Source organism: Stigmatopora nigra, chromosome 12 (genome assembly GCF_051989575.1).
Source record: "Stigmatopora nigra isolate UIUO_SnigA chromosome 12, RoL_Snig_1.1, whole genome shotgun sequence".
In the NCBI taxonomy this organism is placed as follows: Eukaryota; Metazoa; Chordata; class Actinopteri; order Syngnathiformes; family Syngnathidae; genus Stigmatopora; species Stigmatopora nigra.
In genome coordinates, this window is record NC_135519.1 from 2,664,371 (window position 1) to 2,682,635 (window position 18,265).

The window sequence follows — 18,265 nt, forward strand, 5'->3', positions numbered from 1 at the left end:
CTTTGATATAATAAATAATACAAGAAGATTAGTATCATTGAAATGGAAATACAAGATTATATACTAATAAATCTAATAGTGGAGGGGCTGGTCATCAATGACGTCTCCAAATTACGTAGTGCAGTGTTAATTTAACACCACAGAGGGGCAGACTTCCCACTTGTGGCTATACCCTCGCCAAATGAAATAATTTATTCAAAAAAAAAATATATATATATATAGTATCAGAACCGGAAATGGCGTATTTTTATTTCGCACAACCCTATAGGCGCTTGCCATTGACGTCACAAAACACCGCACTCTGATTGGTGCTGTCTCTCCCTACCAGTCTTCCAATTTTTCCTCATCAGAATGTCACTTTAACGGGAAAAAAATAAACAGCAATTTATGTTGTTGTTTTTTTTAACTTCCACCAGTATTTTGACTTTCTTCTAAAACCGGATCAGTGAAGTGTGTTTACGCATCCAAGAGGAAATAGATATTCGTGGTGTGTGTCCTCCGGTGAGTTGCTTGAAACACAGGACCCGGCCGACCTCCTCTAACATCTCTCCACCGGCATCCTGCTGCCGAACGGTAAGAACAACCCCTCTGCTGTCATTTCCGTGTTTGCTTGTGTTGTTAGTTTTCTGACTTAACCCACTGGGTTTTTGTTCTTCGAGAGACTCCTTTTCGATACAGAGGTTCTTCATCACTGTGGTGCGTTCAGTAAACCTCCGTTTTTCTGGCTCGCGTCGCGTGCGCATCGCCGCCGTGCTCTTCGCTGTTTGTCCTTGGCTTCTATGCCTGTTTGAAGTTCTGGCAGTCAAGTCGCGCGGATGGGAGCGTTTTCTTCGGTGGGTTAATAATTAACCAAGGACCCTGGTAGTGGAGGTAAAAAGGAAAAGAAAATCGGTGTCAAATTGCCACAATAACGTGGTCGTAAAATTCAGAGCAGGAGAGTTGGCGTTCAAGGGGAGAAAGGAGGAGGGGGAAAACTGGGCAGAGGTTATGTAGGAGTCACTAGTTGGAATTATGACGTGGATTACGGGGTAAGGGAGGAAGTGGGGGATAAAAACCGACGTTTGTGAGACTAAGTTTCATTTGTCGACTCTTCAGTGAGATCAGTGTCCCATTTTCGCCAATTTTTCGGCTTTGAACGGGATGTCCTGAGGTCCGGAACTCCTCTTGTGATTGGACGCTCACTGCTCGAATGGACAATCAGCACACAGCTACCAAACTTTGCTGCACCGAGGGATGACACTTGGGATTTTATTGGCAATTATTACAAGGTTTTAAATCTTCTTGATTTGGCATTTTCTATCTTCTGTGAGCATGGCGCTGTATGTCCAAGGTAAGAAGACATTGAATCTCTAGAATTTATGGCAATATGTAAACTAGATTCATCTTGTAGATTAAAAAAAACAGTTTTCCCATCCTTCATATCTTTGGCTGTAACAAATCAGATGCATATTATGCTTATAAGCATGATATAAAACACAATGTGCAGTGTATTTAACCTTTAGCAGTAAAATTATTACCTTTAAGACCAAGTGACTAATTTCAGTCATTTAACAAAATATTTTTCCTTTTTTAATAAAAAAAAAAGATACAATTAAGAGCCGCTGTCCTTTTATCGGGCAAGTATATATATATTTTGGTAATTTGATAATTCTAATGCAATTACAAATCTATTCTGAATGACATTAAAATGAATAAAAACAAAAATTGACATTAACTCTTAGTAATTGACCAATATAAATATATTTTCAATATACCAATACCGATACGATTATTATCATGGCGGACAAAAACAGGTTTTGCGTCTCTCTTTTCAGTAATCTCTCGAATATCGCGGTTAATGTGAACCTGACATTGCTGCGATAATAAAGTAGTGTCACCCGTATTAAAATAATAATAATAATTAATGATCCAGTTTAAAGTCCCAGTATGAAGCAGAAGACAGCCGTTGCTTCCACTTGCGAGTTTCAGCATGGATTTTCACATTCTTAAGAACTTTAAAAAAAAAATCCCCAGAAAAAAATCCACAATATCATGAAGCCGCGAAAGTTAAACCGAGAAATGGCGAGGGATTACTATATAACTTAACGGCTGCGAAGGGGACTCCGTAGGTACAGGTTTTTGTTCCAACTGATCCAGTACCGAGTTTAACCAATGAGATCTCTGCAGAAAACAAGAAGCAGCTGACTGCAATCCACTGATTGCACTTGTAGGACACTAGATTGGTGAAAAGGTGGCCTCCCCATGGGTTGGAATGAAAACCCACACCCACTGCGGCCCTTTGTGGAATACTTTGCTCACTCCTGGTCTAATGGACAGAGAGATGGTATACGGTCACTGTCATAAAGACATATGGCCTATGAGGAATGCCTATTTGTATTTTGTTGTTAACACTTGGGTCTGAGATTGTTTTTTCAAGTTATTTCTATGTGAATATCCCACTATTTTAAGGAGTTTTAATTGATGATCATGTGAGTTGGAATTTTTTAAATGTAACTATGAATCTAAAAACTCAGTGTACAAAGTCATATGAACGCTACTCTAATCTCAGGGAAGTATGTATAAATATTTTTCAATTCTATGGATTGGTATATTCCTATAAGATAATAACTCTGTCAATCAACAATCACCGAAAATGTTCTTTGCACCCCAAAGAACTAAATGTAAGTGTTTTGTAAGTTATTGCCCCTTAACCAAAGAACTATTGCAATGTGGCTCACTTCCCTCTAAAGTGCCATAAGCGGATGTCATGACATCTTGCTGTCACTGTTGCCCTGCTTGACTGAAGTTTCCTGTTATCACTTTTTGTGAAATTTGCTCCTGTCGACAAAAAAAGAACACTTTAAAAACATTGTTGTACTCCAGCTAGATTGATTAAAGTCAACTATTGTATGTTAATGACTACTGCTTGACCTCTTTGTCGCAAATTATAAAGGAAGGCCATTTCCTGTGCTTCACCCACAAACACCCTAAAAAATGGAATGTTATCATGTCTGCCTCATTCCAAAAATCCAAAGTCATGTTGGATCTGTGTTTGGTGCTGTAAGTAAAGTCTTGCAGACAGCTGCTACACCCTGGAAACTGGCAAGTAAGTCCCATGTGGACAGTTTGTTTGATAACAGAGGAGGTTTGGATGTGGCGGGATATTACCGTGATGGTGACATTGCATCTTGCTATTGTATAATTAGTTAATGTGCGTGTCAAAAAGCAAATGTTTTGACGTCCGATAAATGCGAGTTAACTGCAACAGGGCGGGAGAAGTTAAAAAATAAATTGTTAATTTTCTGTTGGGCTCTTGACATGCGTGAAATGATTTATTAGTCATTCATGACTAAGTCTTTCCGAAAGTTGATGTTCTTCCACATTTTGATCTGACCATGAGCTTTCTGCTCAGATGCCACATATATTGTTTCCAGATGGGACGAACTGGAAGCAATACAAGTGATTCACTGACATCAAACATGATGATGTTTTAAACTCCAAGTTTTGTTTTAGTTGTGAGGCGTGTTTGAATACATGGTTGACGAGTTTTGAGCCATTTTTTAGTACAGTGGTACCTCGAGATACGAGCTTAATGCATTCCGGGAGTGAGCTCCTATGTCAATTTACTCGTAACTCAAACGAACGTTTCCCATAGAAATGAACTAAAAACTAATTAATTTGTTCAAACCCTCTGAAAAAAAACACCAAAAACAGGATATTTTTCAGCATATATACAAATGTTTATTCACTCCAAGAAAAGTTGACATTTTCAGCATAATTTTACCGTACTTACTCGCATATAAGCCGCATTTGTTTCGTAATTAGAGGCATTCGTAAGTAGCGGTACCACCATATTGTTTCTGTGATATTGTCTGCCTTTGACGGCAATGGACTTACTGTCTGTTGCCGTCAAATGTTTTAATGCTGTAAAAAGTGACTTGGGAGCAGCTGGAATCAAGAACACCATGTCTGGATTCCAGTTTTAGACAATTCTCATTTTTTGAGTTTTAATGGCTTTTACATCTGTGTAGTGTTTAGTGTTATGGTTTCACTAGGACATGTTTGTCTTCTTTTATTCCTGCCCAATCTGATTAACTAAATGTTAGTTTTATTCTTCACTCTCCCGTTCACATGCAGGGCTGAGCAAAGGAATGCTCAACGGAGAGATGTCTCACTTCCAGGAAATGATGCGGCAACAGCTGGAGACCTCTATACACGCCGAGATGGAGAAGTTGCTGGACACCACGGCGGGTGCGGAAAGAGAGGTGAAGTCCTTCAACATTTTGCTAGAATGACAAACAGCTGGTCGCTATTTGGTGGGCGGAGGTGTCTCTGAAAAAACTCCCAAGTGACACATACTGTGCTCCGGTGCCAATGAGGGTACCGCCTACTTACTCACACATATTTATGCATGTGTGACATAGTGGGGCCACGCAGGGGACAGTGTGCAAGTTATGTTAAAAGGGGTGGAGCCAATTCCAGTCTGCTTCACAACCCATGGCTTCCAGACCAATCTTGGTCCAATGATATTCATCATTCTAGGGAAGTTGTTCTCAAACTCTGCACAGCACCATCTCCAAATTTATTAGATTATCACTAGAAATCGATTTGTTAGGTCTGGTTCGGCTTTTGTGATTCATTTTCTCCTCCATGTGCGTATGTTTGCTTTTCGCCTCATGTATCCATCCTCAATTGCCCTTTCCTCTCGTGTGCAGCTGCGCGTCATTGACAATTAATTCCAGTCTTGTCTATTTAAACCTCACGGATTGTTTTTTTTTTTTTTATAATGTAGGATTACCCTAATTTACTCTGTCTTGTTTCCATGTCTCCATGTTCCATATTTCTAAGTCCCCTCGTATTTTTGCCGCCAGGTCTGAGTTTATTATTTGAAGTCTTTTGCTATTTTCTTTGCCTTATTAAAGTTTCGTGAGGGCACTCATTCCCAACTCCATTGCCTGCGTAACGCAATTATAGATTGTATTTAATTAATATTTAAGGCAGCCCGGCGGACGAGTGGTTTTCTCCGGGTAGTCTGCTTTCTTCCCACATCTCAAAACAATGCAGAGTAGGCTGGTTGAACACTCTAAACTGCATCTTGGTATGAGTCTGAGCATAAATGGTCTTCTTATGCCCTGGCTAACAATTCCTCCTACGTGTGAAGATAAACAGTTCAGAAAATGAATGAATGACCGTTTAAAAGTTAACTATTATAAATTATTTAATATAATCGTATTCACACACCCAATGGTCCAGTGGTTCTTTCGCCTGACTTCAGTTTGGGTTCGCTTTCCACTCGGTGGCAGTGTGATTGTAAGAGGGAATGGTCGTCTCTCTTTTTGTGCCCTACGTCTAAATGGCGACCAGTTTAGGGTGTAGTCCGCCTTTCACCCGGAGTTTGGTTAAGGCTCCGCACCCAGAAACTGTGACAAAAATAAGCAGGGGTGAAAATGTATTAAAATGAATACATGGATGAATGACTAATCATATCAACGCAGTTAGGGTTTTTTTGTTTTGTTTTTGCAATATTTGTATAAATGTAGATTTTATTCTTCCTTGTACTAGTCAAGTTATTCTTTGCCATTGCAATATCATCAGCCCAGCCCATCAGCTTTAGTGTTTTCAATGAAATCCTGCACACATTAAAGAAAATATACCCAAATACCACCTTTGTTTGGATCACACAAGGTCTCTACTAGCATCATGTGCTTAGTATTTACTGAGCCACTTTATCTTCAATCTGTTATCTGTAGGAAAAGTACAAACAACAGCACTCTTGTGTTTGGTCCAAAGAGCTAAAATGGAATTTATTACCTCTAGTAAGGAGTTTATTTTGCTCATATAGTTACCAAGTAACTGGCTTGTTTCAATTGTTTTGATCACTGAGCTCAGGCGAATAACCATGAATTCCACACCAGAGATTGCACTTGACAATGAGCCGCACTACTCAGTTTTAGAAAAAAAAATCACAATGTAAGTCTCATTAGACGATTACACATTTTAAAGTAGAATAATTACATAGAACAATTTTAGATTCAAAGATTTGACGGACGAAAATAAACACTGAATGTCAACAATTTCAAAATGTCTGTTTCAGGCCTGCAAGAAAGACTTTGAAGGCTTCAGGAGTCTTTTCCACAGATTTTTGCAAGTGAAGGGTCCGTCGGTGGAGTGGCCCAAGATACAGCGACCGCCGGAGGACTCGGTAAGTTGCCCTTTCAATTCGTTAGTGTGCTTAAATGCTAACAACACATTAAACACAAAACAAACAGCCATAAAACATTTGGTCCATAGATCAAACTTTGGAGGATCACCGTACTGTCCTTGTTGTGCAACAAAACATAGACTTTATATAAGTTGTGCCATCATGACCGTTTAACTCCTCCATCATTCGGGGCACATTAAATCTATGAGCACAAAATGGGAGCCACCACTTAAAACATTCATTAACGAGCAGCCCACAGTCACAAATGCCGGCCGCATCAATGATTTACCCCCGAGCAACCCAAATTGGGGTTTACCAGCGCAACAATTAATTGTTTATCGAGCGTGCAGACCTTCTATCTCACTGCTCTTTTGCAAAACAGCCTCCATGGCTTGCCACAAACACACACAATGCCCCATTTGTTTTTGCCTCCTCACACTGTAAGTATCCAGAAACTCTCATGTCACTCTCCCCTTCCTCTCACAAGCTCTCACCAAATTATGTGACACATAGAAGATAAAGTGCACACAAATAATGTTGGATAACAAAAGGAAACTTAAAAGACAGAGATTACTAGAGGGATCAAAAATGACATTGATGGCCACTAATGAGAATGGGAGACTTAAGATCTGTTATTCGTGGAATTTTATGACTTTCTCACATCTAAAACCATTTACGTATTTAAACTAAAATATTAGGACTTTCACCTCATTTGCTAAGCTTAAGATAAATTCAACTAATTGAATCTTGCACAAGGTCAACAACACTTTGTTTAGAGTAGTTCTCTCCCCCTTTAAAGCTGATGAATGATCTTTTATGGGTGCAAACACATAACATAACCATGAGTTGTTTCTGAATGCCTTGTTAAGTGAACATATGGGGAGGGAGAGAAGTTGCGGGAATGATCTCTCAACCACATAATTACATTCTGAGGTGGTTAGTATGTACAGCCTGCTGGGGAGCCTTGACGTATTTATGTGCATGTCAGTTATGATAACAATGGAACACGATGTGCTTTATTTTTAATAACTAGTGAAGTTAGAGCCTTATCAGCTTTAAACTCAACCTCTTTGTAGGAGTGAGGATTTGGTTGTAGTCACACAAAAAAGGTTATTTCCATTTTTTTAGGATTTCCACACCTTCTAGCATTGGTTCTTGATTTTTAGTGATTAAGTTTAGTATAGAGTGAATTGTGATTGCAAGTTGAATGGTTTTATAAAGTAAGTGCATTTTCTGGTTGGCTATAAGTAGAAAGTTAGCTGGAGTAATTTTTTTCTGGATATAGGTAGAAAATCAAAGTGTAATATTTTCATAGGTTAATTAATGAAAAAAATGAATACATATATAGAAAGTCAACTAAAGTAAAATTGGAACATTTTTCTGGCTCCAAGTTTAAAGGAGACTGGAGTTAAACTGAATATTTTCATAGATCAGAGTAAAAAGTCAAGCGGAATTGATTTTATTTTTTCCGGACTAAGAGAATTAAGTACGGAATGTTTTTGTGGGACTCAGTAAAATGAGAATGAGAGTGAAAGTGGAATATTTTTAGATAAAAATGAAAATGCCAAAGTGAAATCTTTTTGTCAGTCCAAGAAGTGAAAATGGAATGTTTCGTATGTTTTGAGTTAAAAATGATCCGGAGTGGACTTCTTTTGTTGTGGGGGCGAAGTTGTAATATAGAAACGTTGGCAAACAAAATGAATATTTCAGTGCCTGAGTATTGTTCTGTTTTTTACCCGCTTGACAGTTCTGCGAACAAGTATGACATTAGTAATGCTATTCACAAGATTCACCATTAGGTAGCGCACAAAAAATCACAGTATTCACATTTCACCTTATCCATTCATACCCCTTTTCCTCACAAGGGTTATCAAACTGGCTTCAGGTACTGAATTTCTTCTAGATCCAACCATATGACAAGATCGCAGTACGAGGCCTCCCAGAGGGCGTCGCTGACAGCCTGAACAAGCTGGTGGTGGTGAAGCTGAATGGGGGTCTTGGTACCAGCATGGGCTGCAAAGGTCCCAAGAGTCTAATCAGTGTCCGCAACGAGAACACCTTTCTAGACCTCACAGTTCAGCAGATAGAGGTAATTATACACTCAACCCCAGACTTGGACAATAAAATCTTCTTTTCTGAACCACTTTATCCTCACTAAGATCGTGGGGGGGGGGGGTGCTGGAGCCTATTCCAGCTGATTTCGGGCCAGAGGCAGGGGACACCCTGAATTGGTGTCCAGCCAATCGCAGGGCTCAAGGAGATAAACAACCATTCACGCTCACACCCATAACTAGGGCCAATTTTGAGAGTCCAATCAGCCTACCATGCATGTCTTTGGAATGTGGGAGGAAACCAGAGTACCCGTAGAAAACCCACAAAGGCCCGAGGAGAACATGCAAACTCCACACAGCTGGACCAACCTGGATTTGAACCCAGGCTGATAAAATGATAACACTAACTATCGTCAAACCAAACATTAAATATGGTGTAAAATTAGGATCCCCTTCTTTTAATTTTGTGTTTGATTGTGGTGGTAAACACAGCAAGTAAGTGAATGAGGTGCTTTACCAGTTCTCGACGGGGAGGAAAAACAAACATTGGACGCCATGTACTGTCTGGTAATTCAATAAATCACTTGTATGTGGCCTAAAGAATCTGCATTAGCTTTATGTGTGCTGTGCTTAGTAACTCACTTCATATTTGGCCCACGTATATTTGAGTGAGTGAGGTTGTGCCACACGGGACCCTACCCTCCCCGTTGGTCCCGTAGTACACTGCTCTCTTGTGTCCCAATCACTGCGCCCCAGTTCTGCTGCGATCACATTACCTTCAGTCCGCAAACAACATGCTTGTGGAGAAAGTACAGACGGCTCACACAAGCACACACTTTCTCCACTTAAAGAAGCCATATACAGTGGTACCTCTACTTATGAATGCTCCTACATACAGAATTTTCAGGTTACAAAATCCTTTAATATGAAAAATATTTTTCCAATAAACAAAAAGAAAATCCAAGTTAGGAAATCCCCCAAGACGTAAATACATTATATAATACATTTCCTCTATCCGTTATTTTATTTTGAAATTGTCGCAGTAGCATTGCATCCTGCTTGAGAATGTGCTTACACTCCACTGGGCTCCCATTGGCTGTTTCACAACACCAATTCTCTGTTTTTTAGAGTGGTTAAATAAACTTTGTTTGTTTAAAATTACCTTATCCTTGACTGATATTGCAAGGCAATAAAGCCGTAACACACCTGGCATCGTTATGATATTGAAGCAGAAAGAAGCCTTAAAAGTGGTGACTCATTGGCATGGCCTCCCTGCTTTGAACGATGAGATAAAGAGACTCTTACTCCTCTGGGTAGAGAAGAAATAAATTGCAGGGCATAGAGTGACGGAGACGAGTATTTCAGAAAAATTGTTTTCTCTTATTTTTATTTGTTTCTCGCATCTTTCATACAAAATAATGACACATAATTTTGAAATCATTTAGTGGGTTGACCGTGGAATGAATTTGAGAATGTACATATAAAATACTGCTATATTTGTGTAAAATCCACAAATGAAAACAAATTCTGGGACCAATTAATTTCCTAAGTAAATGTACCACTGTATGTTATTGGTGGCTAAAAATGGTATTGCAACCAGGATCAAAACGTGCAAGCCCACAACATTCCCTTCCCCCTTTGTGTTGCCAGATAAGCATTTTGCAAAGAAAAATTACACTACATTATCAAACCGTTGTTGAATTTCAATCAGAAAAGACAAGATAACAAACTACACATTACAGTTAGCAATGATCTATAAACTACACTCTACAACATACAAAAATTGACTGTATCCTACATTCTTCAAACGTAAACCTTCGAAATTGCATCAGAATTGAATCGGTGCATTAATAATCATTTTTATAGAGAGCGCCTTTAACCCCGAAAAAGAGTAATAAAGAGGCAAGTTACAAACACAGATTGGTTTCTCATGCAATAGCAGAAAGGGAACTATCAAACTTTTTTCAACCACATATAAGCAAAATATTTCATTCTTCCATTAATTTTCATTTCCATTATCCAACCAAAGTATGTACACCAACCTCCGGTCAAAAGTGTAGAGCAGGTGTACCAACATTGTTCATATTACGCTTGTCAGTTTAGCATACATGAAAGTTATATAGAAAAATTCCAAAGTGCATCACCTGTCGAGGAGAAGTCGTGTAACTACAGCATCTCCAATGCATATCCTTGTTTGCTTTCTGAATTTGTCATGACTCATTTGACATTCAGAAGAAAATTGGTTTGCTCTTTTGGCACACTAAATAATTCATTCGGACTTCCAAAATGGTAGCAAGTTTAGATAACCTCACCTAAATACCTGAGGCAACCTGGACAAAAACAAAGAACTGGCCTCATTATTGACTGATTTTGTAAACACAAAATCAAACCAACTAAACCGAGCCCGGTATCTACTTTTAAAATTAGGAAATCTTAGTTTAACTTTTGAGAACAGCGTACGTACTGTATTTTCACGACTATAAGGCGCATCACATTTTAAGCCGCAGTGTCAGTAACAATTGCTATTTCTTTATTTGACACACCCAAAGGACGCACCATTTTTAAAGACGCAGCTAGGCATGGCAAAACACACCAGCTTAAACATACGGACACAGGCTAAAAACGTGTTTTTAAAAAGGCATCGGAAGCAAAACTGAGTTTGGTTGTATTTTATTTAGCCATTTTACAAAGTACTCACATCATCATCACCCACAAATCCATCAATGTCCTCATTTTCTGTGTCCGAATTGAACAATTGTCCAAATGAGTCATTGAAAACGCTGAGTTTTATACGTTCGTACAGGTGGCCACAATCCATTTGCAAATAGTAGCTAGCGTAACTAGCCCAACGCTGCCTGCCACCGTTCGTAAAGCTGTGTTGATGTCGATGTCCAGGCCACAATCCATTCGCAAATAGTGGCTAGCCAGTAGCTGGCGGCAGTTCTTTTGTAAATCCAGCCGGAATGACGCGAGCACCAAATTAGTGTGCTCGCCGTCATACTGGGTGTATTGACAAAAGAACTAAATATCCCAGCAGTCACTGCGCAGTACTTTTTCTAAAATAGTAAAGTCGGGGGGCTGCTTGCCATAGTTGTGAGAGCTTTAGGAGGATGGTGTACCCGATCGACTGATTTATTTTATTTTATCGTAATAACAATTTTAGTATTGGTCCATATATAAAGCACACTGGATTATAAGGCACCCTGTCTATTTAGGAGAAAATTTAAGACCTTTAAGTGCGCCTTATAGTCGTGAAAATACGGTATTTCCAAAACATGTTTTTTTTTAAATGTCCATTTTATGAATAGTTCAAGTGCAATTTTTAATTTATTGGATCACGACATGAGACATCCAATCCCTTTAGATGATTTTTCAAAATTGATAGGATGTATTTTGTTCCTTCATTAGCACTGAATGAGTTGTATCAATGTACAGAACATGTTCTCAGTCAAAGTCCGCCAGTGTCAACACACACTTGCCACATGTCACACTTTTGTAGTGTTTGCAATCTATTATGGTTTATGGAAAAGGGTGTGTGATGAGTATCCTGAAGTTACACTAAGCCTCCACCTTAAAGGTATCGTGTGCTTTTATAATGATTGATGGGAATTTCCGCCCTTCTTTGTGAATGGTCATTTCTTTTTGCTCTTATTTTATCTAAATTAAGAACACTAATTTCAGGCACTCCTTTTTCTTCTGTTGCAGTTTGGAAATTGAACTTTCTACTAGCCATTTAATCGTTTATTTATCTATTTGCACAATGTTGATGGATTTTATATGCTGATTATTAGTATTTTTGCCACATATTACCTTATTTTTCGGATTATAAATTGCAGTTTTTTCATAGTTTGGCCGGAGGTGCGATTTATACTCTGGTGCGACTGATGTGTGAAATTATTGACACAATTTTATCATTTCTGTTATGTTCAAATAGTGAAATATGCAGCCGAAAACGGTAATCGAGCAGCAGAAAGAAAGTTTGGAGATAGCAAAAAACTTTTAAGGGACTGGCGAAAAGCAGAGGTTCATCTTACTGAAATGAAGAAAACAAAAAAAAAGCTAATTGCTAGTTGTTTAAAAGTGACACAGTGGATGATGATTTCATTGGATTTAGTGATTTGGAGTGAAACTGATAGTTTAGTAAACTTGTTAACATGTTATTTATGCTAATTATTTAAATAACTCTTAATATGTTATGTCATTACTGACATTACCAGGTATGTCAGTCATGTAACGTGAGTATACCATACACTTTAAAAGTACGTATATAATGATCTAAAAACACTATAAAAATACAATAATTGATGAAAACATAACTATATAATTATGCTAAGTTTTTTTTTCAGGAACTAAAGTGTCACTTTCCCCTATAAAAGTTTAGAAAGGGATAATTTCAATTCATTATCCTTTTATCCCATTGTCTGTTTCATTTTATTTTTTTTCTAAATTTTCAGTATTTTAAATATAGTACTATTTTCCAATATTTGTCTTAAATTCCTTTTCAATCCTTAACATCCCTACTTTTTTTATATGTTGTAAATCTAACATTTTTCTTCTATTTTACTTTTTCAACAATTACCCTACCTTTCCACTCATTCAAATCCTTATAGCTGTTGTTAGTATTAATAACAATACGTTTGACTTTTGGGGCAGCATCTTAACAAGACGTACAACACCAACGTCCCTCTGGTGCTCATGAATTCATTCAACACGGACGAGGACACCAAAAAGATTCTACAGAAGTACTCGCACCACCGTGTTAAGATTCACACCTTCAACCAAAGCAGGCAAGTACCATTGGAATGTCATCATCCAAAGATGCGTCTTTGAGGTCTTACTTCCTTTCTTTTCTACAAGGTATCCTCGTATCGACAAAGAGTCGCTGCTGCCCGTGTCCACCAGCCTGAGCACGGCAGGCCAAAACGCCGAAGGCTGGTACCCGCCGGGCCACGGCGACATCTACGCCAGCTTCTACAACTCGGGCCTGCTGGAGCAGCTCATCGCCGAAGGCAAGGAGTACATCTTTGTGTCCAACATCGACAACCTGGGGGCCACCGTCGACCTCCACATCCTCAATCACCTGGTGGGGCGGCACAACGGGAAGCGATGTGAATTTGTCATGGAGGTGACGGATAAGACGCGGGCTGACGTCAAGGTGAGTGGACTTCAGTGGTGTTGACGGCAAACGGACATCGAATACATTTCGACTAATTGACACTAAAAGTGACAATTTGACTGATTTAAAAAAAATAATAATAATATATATGTTTTCTTTTTAATCATTTAAATGCAGAGCTGCAAATACTACAAATTCTCCTTTACTATGCCAGTCTAATGAATATGCATTATTAAAAAATAAAAAATACAACAAAAATAATCAGGCAATGTTTTTTTTCAGTAATTTACCTGGAAAAAAAGTTGAAACTTTTCGTTCTTGACTCACCATTTTAACTTTCCATGACAATTCGTTTCCAAATGCAACATCCTGTTCCAAATAAATTTAGCATTTTGCACATTGTTCTCGTGAGCCCCTATTCCAGGGGTGTCAAACATACGGCCCGCGGGCCGCATCCGGCCCGTTTGGTGGTTTGGTACGGCCCGGGGAAGAAAGCTGCATTGTATAAAAAAAATATGAATTTTCTTTAAAATGTGTAGTTCTTGTATTATCCGCTAGTGTTTTAGTACGTGCAGACAACGTGAATTGACATTTATTTATGTTCTTATGTTATTCTCTTGTTCATAATATATTGTTCATAATGTAAAAGGAAAATGCTTTTAATAAACATTTTGATAATTTACTAATTCTTTGCACTAATTATTAGTATTAGTGACTAATGCAAAGGAATGAGATTACTGGTCCGGCCCGCTTGATCTCAAATTAAGATGTATTCGGCCCGCAGACCAAAGGGAGTTTGACACCCCTGAACTAGATGATCTCTTATCACGGGAGCTAATGCGTCCTTTCTTTTAGGGTGGCACACTGATCGAGTACGATGGCAAACTGCGTCTTCTGGAGATTGCACAGGTGCCCAAAGCGCACGTGGATGAGTTCAAGTCAGTATCAAAGTTCAAGATTTTCAACACCAACAACCTTTGGATCTCGCTGGCCGCTATCAAGAGGCTGCAGGAGCAGAAAGCCATGGACATGGAGATCATCGTCAATACCAAGGTGACGCACCGTTACAAAACCAATGCTTTACCATTCGAGTGACACTGCTTTCACCAGACGCTGGACGGAGGTCAGAACGTTATCCAATTGGAGACGGCGGTGGGAGCGGCCATCAAGTGCTTCGACAACGCCATGGGCATCAACGTTCCCCGTAGCCGCTTCCTGCCTGTGAAGACCACCTCAGACCTCCTGCTGGTCATGTCCAACCTTTACAGTCTGTGCGCCGGATCGCTTACCATGAGCCCAAAGAGAGAGTTCCCCACCACACCGCATGTCAAGCTGGGGAGCTCCTTCACCAAGGTAATGCACTTGCGCCCTTGATAGAGATACACTTGGTCTGTTTCGGAGGTCAGCCATCGTTAGTTAGCCGATCTCGTGGCGGAAACGAAGCGTGACGAATGACCCCCCAAAAAATACACCAAAGACAGCTCTCACAAGAACACACAAATTCAGGTGCAACCCTGCGATAACAGGGAAACAGGAAGGTGGCACGTCGCAACCTTTGTTTTTCATTGTTTAATCACTGACGTTTCAAAAAGACTGATTCCTAGGAGCAATTTAGTGTTCAACCAGCCTACCATCCATGTTTTTGCGGTGTGGGAGGAAACCCGAATACACGGAGAAAACCCACGCTAGCCCAAGGAGAACATGCAAACTCCATACAGTGAGGAACTACCTGGGATCGGACCTACAACCCCAGAACTGTGAGGCCAACACACTGGCTATGGGCTGCCATTATTATTATTATATTATCCTTTTTTGTGACCGATCTCTTCCAGGCGCTCTCAGTTGAAATGATTGGACGTCTTATCATCCATTCATTCATTTTCACATAGAGACAGACAACCATTTGCACTCACAGTCACTGAGTGGGAATCGATCCCACACCAAAGTCAGGCAAATGAACCACTACATCATCGTGTTCGATTTTTGTCCATGTTTTGAATATCAAGTTTTCTCATTTACAGCACTTTGTGTCTTTTGGCTGCTATTGAATGATTTAAGATGATAACTTATAGAAAACTGTATTTATTCGAGTATAACACGCATAATTTGTGACTGAAAACTGGTATCATTTTTTATTTTTTTTTACTTTTTCTTAGTTTACACCAAAGATTGAACCAGTATCGGTAACTGTCAAATGCTGAACATGTCACCATGACAAAACATTTATTCACAACATATGTCGAACCAAGTGTAACTCATCATTTTAGATTCACCTAACAATTGATTCCATTTTGCCCCGCTAACGTTACTCTGGATCAACTTTTTTTAATTTTACCCTCTCCTATAAACTCCTATTTGGAGAGAGATCTGTTCTTTGGTAGAATGGGCTCTTATGCGCCATCTGGCGGCCAAAGACAGGTTTTGTGTCTCCCATTATAATGGCTGCAGAGGGGACTTTTTCAGCGGCGTAGGGCAGTTTTTAATCGGGATTTGGTCCAAAAAGCGAAGACCTCATAAAACGCGCACCCGAACTTTGCCTCAGTTTTCGGTACAAAATGTTGTGCTTATACTCGTAAATACGGCAGATATCCACTGTCTCTCAAATGGATAAAACACCTCTTACTGTTGTTTTGTCACACATTCAGGTGCAGGAGTACCTGACCCGCTTTGAGAGCATCCCCGACATGCTGGAGTTGGACCACCTGACCGTGTCCGGGGATGTTACCTTCGGCAAGAACGTTTCACTCAAGGTAAAGGGAGGGCTGGCAGTGAATGAGCTAGTTTCGGTGTTACAACGGCGATAGACAGCCAATCCAGTTTGTATTAGTACAGTAATCCCTCGATTATCAGTTAATGTAGACTAGACATAGCCGCGATAAACCAAAAAAACGCAAAGTAGGTCAAAGTAGTCAACCTTATTTAAAAAAATATGTATATGTTTTGCTGTGTGCTTGTAGCAAGCGGAGGGCAGGGGAGTGGCTTCCACTTGCCAGTTTCAGCATGAATTTTTTAATTTTTTATGAATTTATAAAATAAAATGTAATTAAAAAAAAAAAATCCCCCAGAAAAAAATCTGTGATGTCGTGAAGCCGCGATATTCGAGGGATTATTGTAGTATGGTTTCAAGCCAGTGGCCGTAATTTGTCAAACTCTCCCCGCAGGGTACGGTGATCATCATCGCCAACCATGGCGACCGCATCGACATTCCAGCAGGTTCCATGTTAGAGAACAAGATCGTGTCAGGGAACCTCCGCATCCTGGATCACTGAGGCCACGTATTGTCATCTTAAGACCCCGCCCTTCCGCTTCTCGGCTTCATCCCAATCATGTGACTTTTTTTAAAGAGACGCTGTCCCCTGCTGGCCAGCAAACCACACTACAACCGTCTCAAGTGAATGCAGTAGAATTACAGTATTGCTTGCTAACATGGACTCGAGTAGTCTGACTGAAATCAAGTGGATGGCCTTAAATACAGTGGTACCTCGACATACGAGCTCCCCGACATACGAGCATTTAGAGATACGAGTAACATTTTGAGCAAATAATTATCTCTAGATACGAGACACATTTCGAGATACGAGAAAGCCAGGTGGCGAAGACATGAGAGGCTGTTTATCATTCTAGTGCACTTTTTTGCCGCATCTCTTTCGTGTATAACAGATATCTACGAGCACAGGGCGGAGCGTAGCATTTTTTTCAGTGTTTTTTTTTTTCCGATACTCGGCGCGAATGGCGTAGCGATCGCTAGTATGAGGAGTATATATTACTTCTCATTGGCTGCTCATAAGAACATCAGGGGCACTGGCTCTCTCCCTGCAACTCCCTCTTTGTAATGTCTCTGTGAGCCCTGGGCAGAGCTTTTATTCCGCGTTTTTTCCCCCCTTAGCCTGTTAGCTCCCGTTGGCGGAGCGATCGCTAATACAAGACTACTTCTCGTTGGCAAGTGGTCATGCGTTTTCTTATTGTGAGGACATTTGTGTGCATCATTTTCAGAAAATTTTGAAGGAAATACAAAAGCAAACAGCCCATCAATAGTGAAAGTCAGGGTGGAGGTGGGGCAAACAGAGCCAGGTATAAAAATGTAAAACTAAATTAGAATTAAGTTTAGTGTAAGGTTAGATTAAACTTACTTTTGAGTGTCTGCATCGTAATCCAAGTTCATTTAAATGTATTTATATGTAATGAAACAAGAGTGTTGCCGTGCAAAGAGTGCCCCCCTACACCCCGCACTCTCTGTCCGTCTCTCTTTCTCTCCCCCTTCAAAATCATTACAAATGTAATTCTTTTAAACACATTTTAGTGATATTAAACCACTAGTTATGTGTTACTTTGTTAATAGATGGCAAATTAGAAGAAATTTTTAAAAAGTACAATACCGTTTTTGGTGTTTTTTCAGAGGATTGGAACAAATGTATTTGTTTTTAGTTCATTTCAATGGGAAACGTTTGTTTAAATTACGAGAATATCGACATGCGAACTCAGTCCCGGAACGTATTAAGCTCGTATCTCGAGGTACCACTGTACTTGTATTATCACAATGTTCTGCATTATTCTTGTACTTTTCTTTGTTATCAATCGCCAGGAGATGCCAAAATAACAAAGCGAAAGCAGCAATACATGTTGAAGAGCATCTTAGGTCTGATTAAAGTGCAATAGCAAAAACTCAACTAAAACTCTGATTAAAGTTCAAAGTTGTGGTTACAAAGCAAGCGTTCGCAGCTATTCTTATTTTTCTTTTTCTGAACCGCTTCATCCTCACAAGGGTTGCAGAGGGTGCTGGAGCCTATCCCAGCCAGAGGAGACAAACAACCATTCAAACTCACACTCGTACCTAGGGGCTATTCAGAGTGTCCAATCAGCCATGCGTTTTTGGAATGTGGGAGGAAACCGAAGTACCGGAGGAAACTCACGCAGGCC

General features: G+C 39.7%; 1 protein-coding gene across 4 annotated transcripts; it reads left to right on the forward strand.

The window, feature by feature from the left end:
- Positions 1-305: 305 nt before the first annotated feature.
- ugp2b (UDP-glucose pyrophosphorylase 2b) lies at positions 306-17,533 on the forward strand. 4 transcript variants are annotated; one of them, XM_077730427.1, is made up of 10 exons: positions 306-573; positions 4,117-4,244; positions 6,074-6,181; positions 8,085-8,270; positions 12,886-13,019; positions 13,090-13,387; positions 14,204-14,401; positions 14,459-14,701; positions 15,994-16,098; positions 16,510-17,533. In XM_077730427.1, exons 2-10 carry the CDS (start codon positions 4,131-4,133, stop codon positions 16,615-16,617), a joined length of 1,494 nt encoding a protein of 497 aa, XP_077586553.1. In that variant the 5' UTR covers positions 306-573; positions 4,117-4,130; the 3' UTR covers positions 16,618-17,533. The 4 variants fall into 4 exon arrangements, with proteins under 4 accessions (XP_077586553.1, XP_077586554.1, XP_077586552.1 ...); XM_077730428.1 differs by lacking the exon at positions 306-573 and adding an exon at positions 615-696; XM_077730426.1 differs by lacking the exon at positions 306-573 and adding an exon at positions 726-1,330.
- The last annotated feature ends 732 nt before the right edge of the window (positions 17,534-18,265 follow it).